This window comes from Coccinella septempunctata, chromosome 1 (assembly GCF_907165205.1).
Source record: "Coccinella septempunctata chromosome 1, icCocSept1.1, whole genome shotgun sequence".
NCBI classification, from domain to species: domain Eukaryota; kingdom Metazoa; phylum Arthropoda; class Insecta; order Coleoptera; family Coccinellidae; genus Coccinella; species Coccinella septempunctata.
Window position 1 is genome coordinate 37,315,431 of NC_058189.1, and position 4,652 is coordinate 37,320,082.

Genomic DNA, 4,652 nt, shown 5'->3' on the forward strand with positions numbered 1-4,652 from the left:
GGTGGCGCCCCTTACAGAAAAGAAAATGAAACGTGACCTTTGACAAATAGGAATAAAAGTCAAAACCGTGGTGGAAGCGCAACAAGTTGTTTAAGTTTTTCAGTAACCCTTATTTTCAGTTCTAAAAATATAACAAAGTGATATTTTGAAATTTGTGCTGTGACGGTGTGCTCTATCGCCAATGTGCCTATAAATTAATTCCTGATAAACTTCAAGATAGTAACAAAGCTTATATTTGCATTATGTGTCAGAATAACAACCTTACCCAAGCCAAATAGGTTTGGATAGTATAATGGGAAGAAAGAAAACAACGATAAGTGCCTTAAAATTATCCTCAGATTCATTTCACAAGAAAACGCCTACTTTCCAAAGACTTGGACAAGTTACTTAACAGAGAAAGGGTTGATTCTCAAGAAGTTAATCAAGTACCCTCTTGGTTTTTCCTCAAAATCAGTGTCATACATATTCAATGTGTTCATAAAGCTCACATTTTAACTCCTTAAAGACGATTGAAATGCATTTGGAAAAAGTGAGGAGAATATAAAGGTGAGAATAAAACCTGGTACTTATTGATATTGATAAATTACATATAACTTGAAGTCCTCGTTGTAGTGGACAAGTCATTCACAAACACCCATGAATGTAAACTTGAATAAAGAGATTGAATATAGAAGAAATAGTCAAGTGCTCCATAGATTGAGGGAAGATCTAATCTCAAAAAAGTCTTCCGTTGAACCTTTAAATTCAAGTGAACAATGTCCTCTGCAGCAACGAAAGATTCCTCTGATCATAGTCCATTTATTTTGAACCATAGCAACAAAATGAATTCAAATGTTGAAAATGAAATGATAGATAAAGATATAGCTGTGGAGAATGTTATTAGACGGTTGAGACAAAAAAAAAACATAGAAGTCAAGAAAGTAAAAGATGTCGATTCCAAATTGAAGCGCATCTCCCTCATGGTTGAGAAAAGAGTTAAATCCGAAATGAAAGACTTAGATGGAACCAAACCTACTGTTGCAAGCCTTAATAATGATGACCTAAAATCTATTGATCGTGACCAAAATATTCAACCAGGTAATTCCATAAAACCAAGAAACTTTCTTGAAATTGAAGATGACGAGATTGAAGATTATTTAGAAATTGATCAAAATGTAGTGGAAGATTTAGAGGCCTTAATTCCTGAAGAAGAAATTGTTTCCATCAGTAATTCACTAATTCAACCAGAAGAACCATTACCGGTTGAGTTGGAGGATAAAACAGATATAGAAACCAAGCCTGATAATACTGCGATTTCAAAGGAGCCCTTATCAGAACCGATCCCAGTCTCTGAATCTGTCGAGTGTAAGGATGTACTTCAACAAAATGAATCCCAAGAATTGGAATTGAAAATCAAAAAAGATGATGATGTTGAAGGCAAATCTGAAATTCAACAAAATGATGATTTAGTTTTGATCGACTCCCCTAAAGACGACGGAGTTGAGCAGAAGAATGAAGGTTCAGATGAAGGGATCACAATAAACAATAACGACTTTGGTACTGTAACAAATAACAAAATTACTTCTACTTCCCTTAACTCCAACTCAGAAACTATAAAAAAAATTCAGGAAACACTTGAGAATACTAAAAAACAGAAAACTTTGTATAATACTAAGAAAACTGATGACAAAACTCAAAAAATGTCAAATAATAAGAAATCAAAACAAAACCTATCTGGAAATTCCAGAAAAATAACTGATTTTTTCAATCCTGATTCTGTTAAAACAGAAAGTGAATCCATTCAGCAAACTGAAGAAATCAAAGCAGCTGATAATTCTCAATTGGAACCAAATTCCAAAGGTCAAAATTGTTCCTCTGAAATAATCCATTTGGAAGAAGAAGTGATCCCGATAAGAACCAGAACCCTTCGCAGTAGTTCCAAAGTGTCTCAAGTATCTAAAACAAAGGAACCGCAAGAAGAAATTTCAACAACTTCGACTGTTTCATTGAAAACTCAAAGAACTAATAATTCATCGGTAGTTGATGGGGAATCAAAAAAAGATACCTTTGTTTCACACAAGATAGAATCATCTATTAAAATTGCAGATGATTCTGCATTGTGCGAAGAAGAGGCTAAAAATGAATTAACTACACCTGAATGTCTAAATACTGGTTTGAAAAGAACCAATGAATCAAAACCTGAAATTTCAAAGTCTAAACGTAAAAAACAGTCAAAGAAGATAAATAAAAAAAACAACTCAAAAACGGTTCAAATTCACAGTCAATCTGAAGGAGCTAATGATAATCCAGAAGATAAAGGTCTACAGGTGATAAAAAAAGATTCCCCGACAAATTCTGACTCAAAAGTCCTATCAAAACAACAACAAGAAGAAACTGTGAATGAAACCAAGGATAGTAACGAGAATCATTTGATTATTGATAGTTCTGCTACTGGAAATGAAATTAATCCCTGCGAAAATCAACAGATTCAAAGGAAAAAAAGAAACAAATTTCAAAAGAAAAGAGTAAATTCTTTCAAAATCCAAAAACTATCAACTACAGAAACATCTAATACTACAGAGGAAGCTGAAACTTTCAAAAAAAGTTTTAGTAGAATGGCTGAACCTGATAAAAGTGCAAGTAATGAAATTGAAGAAAAGCAAAACAAGAAAAGAAAGAGAAAAATTTCTGTTAAAAATCAGCATGAAGCTTCAGTCGCAGAAAAAATTTCTTGTGTAGATCATTCTGAAACTGAAACTATGAAAAAGAGTGATGTAGCGAAGTTAGAGATATATGATTTCGATGATAAATCTAATGAGGAAATAGAAACCCTGAAGAAACCTATAAAAAACAGAAAACCACAAAAAAATCAAACTGAACGGAGGAACATAGCAGATGTATTTTCTAATAAAAAATCAAGATTGGGCAAAGAAATTATGGGCCAAGATCAGCATTTACCCCTAAATACATCAGGGGAAAATGTTGAACTAGAAAATGTTAATAACAATGGAGTCAACACTTCACCAAATATTATTGGAAGTTCTTTACAATCGGAAGTTGAATCTCCAACCGAGTCACAAGAAGATTTCAAGCCTGAAAATAAAGACAATATCAGTTTGGATTTTGTTGCTACAACTCCTAGTGAAAATTTATCGAAAGGGAATGCTGGAAGTATGGAAGTAACTGAGGAATTTAGCGTTAATTGGAAACCATCATATGGACCATACAAGAGGGTCGACAGATGCAATGTCTGCCTATTGGCCTTTAAAAGTTATAAAAAACTTCGAGCTCACAAGAAGGTCCATGAGGTGGAAAATCCCTACAAATGTAATAAGTGTGGCGATTCCTTTGAGGACGTAGAAAAGTTAGCTGCTCATCTGAGAATACATAAAGGTAAGTGTATCAATCTAGGAATTATGCTATTTTTTATGTCATAGGATATGAGTTATTCTTTTATCTTATCATCACGTCTTATTGATTTCCTCAAAGCTATAACAAAACAATAAAAATAGCAAAAGAGTACAAATTTCACTGCACAAGATATTGCTAAGCAGGGAAAAATTTCATTTGACTGATGAAAAAATTTTCTGTGTTATGAAGCTCGCTTTCATACAGAACCAAAAAGTTTTCTATACAGGTTGAGTTTTCTATGTATAGAATTTATTTCAGCCATATTCCCTAGCACATTCTAGAAATATTTTTTAATATACAGGTTGATCAATTTTTTTTTATCAAACTTATGTTATTTTATGTATTTAAACTTTATACCTTATACATTGTTGAATATTCCGAATTCTCACAAAAATTAATGAAACTTCTTCATAAACACTTTTTGGTAACTTTAAGTTTTTTCGAATTTTTCAAAATTATTGAAATTAATACCAAATTTGGAATAATTAAGTACCTAACTATGCGAAAAAATAGGAAAGAAATACAGTAATATTAGATAATCTGCAACTTTCTCAATTCTGAGTCTTCGCCAATTCGTGTCAAATATGAATTTTAGCACTATTTCATACTGGGTAATCTGAAATGTAATTTAAAAATGTATAAGGTGTTACAATAGAAAAATTATAAGTTTGATAATATACGCCCCACAAATGTAACAACTTGTGTATGCAAAAAAAAGCATCTACTTGCTAAGACAATGAAAAATGATAACTCAGTGTCTCACCTCACACTGTCAAGAACTTTAAATAAAAATGTATTAAAACATACTCAAAATATATTTTTTATTGTTAACTGTTTTCTTCAAATTACATATGAGCCGGTCAGAGGAAAAGTGGTATAAGTCACAAATTCCGATTTTTGAGTTATACCGACATTTGGGTACCAAAGGTTGCATATTATTCTTCTTATGAGTGGTATGAGTCAAATCGTCGTTTTGACCGAGTTATACCCATTTAATGTTTTTCCTCTTAACCATTTTCCATACCTATCAATGCCTTTGGTACCCAAATATCGGTATAACTCAAAAATCGGAATTTGTGACTTATACCACTTTTCCTCTGACCGGCTTATATAACTCAAGAAAAAATACCACATAAAGTAGTTATCTGTGTCTTGGGAAGTAATTTGAATAATATAGATTTTTTTGACGACAAACATGGAGTCGCATGGGGAGGCTCATTGATTCTTATGTTAAATATTGTTGTTCAGGGGGTTTTTCTGAA

The 4,652-nt window shown here is 32.3% G+C and overlaps 1 protein-coding gene across 1 annotated transcript; it reads left to right on the forward strand.

Moving 5' to 3' along the window:
• Positions 1 to 821: 821 nt before the first annotated feature.
• LOC123306430 (putative histone-lysine N-methyltransferase 1) lies at positions 822 to 3,457 on the forward strand. The gene is made up of 3 exons (XM_044888426.1): positions 822 to 2,394; positions 2,719 to 3,372; positions 3,417 to 3,457. The coding sequence occupies exons 1-3, from the start codon at positions 822 to 824 to the stop codon at positions 3,455 to 3,457; spliced, it is 2,268 nt and encodes a 755-aa protein (XP_044744361.1).
• Positions 3,458 to 4,652: the final 1,195 nt, after the last annotated feature.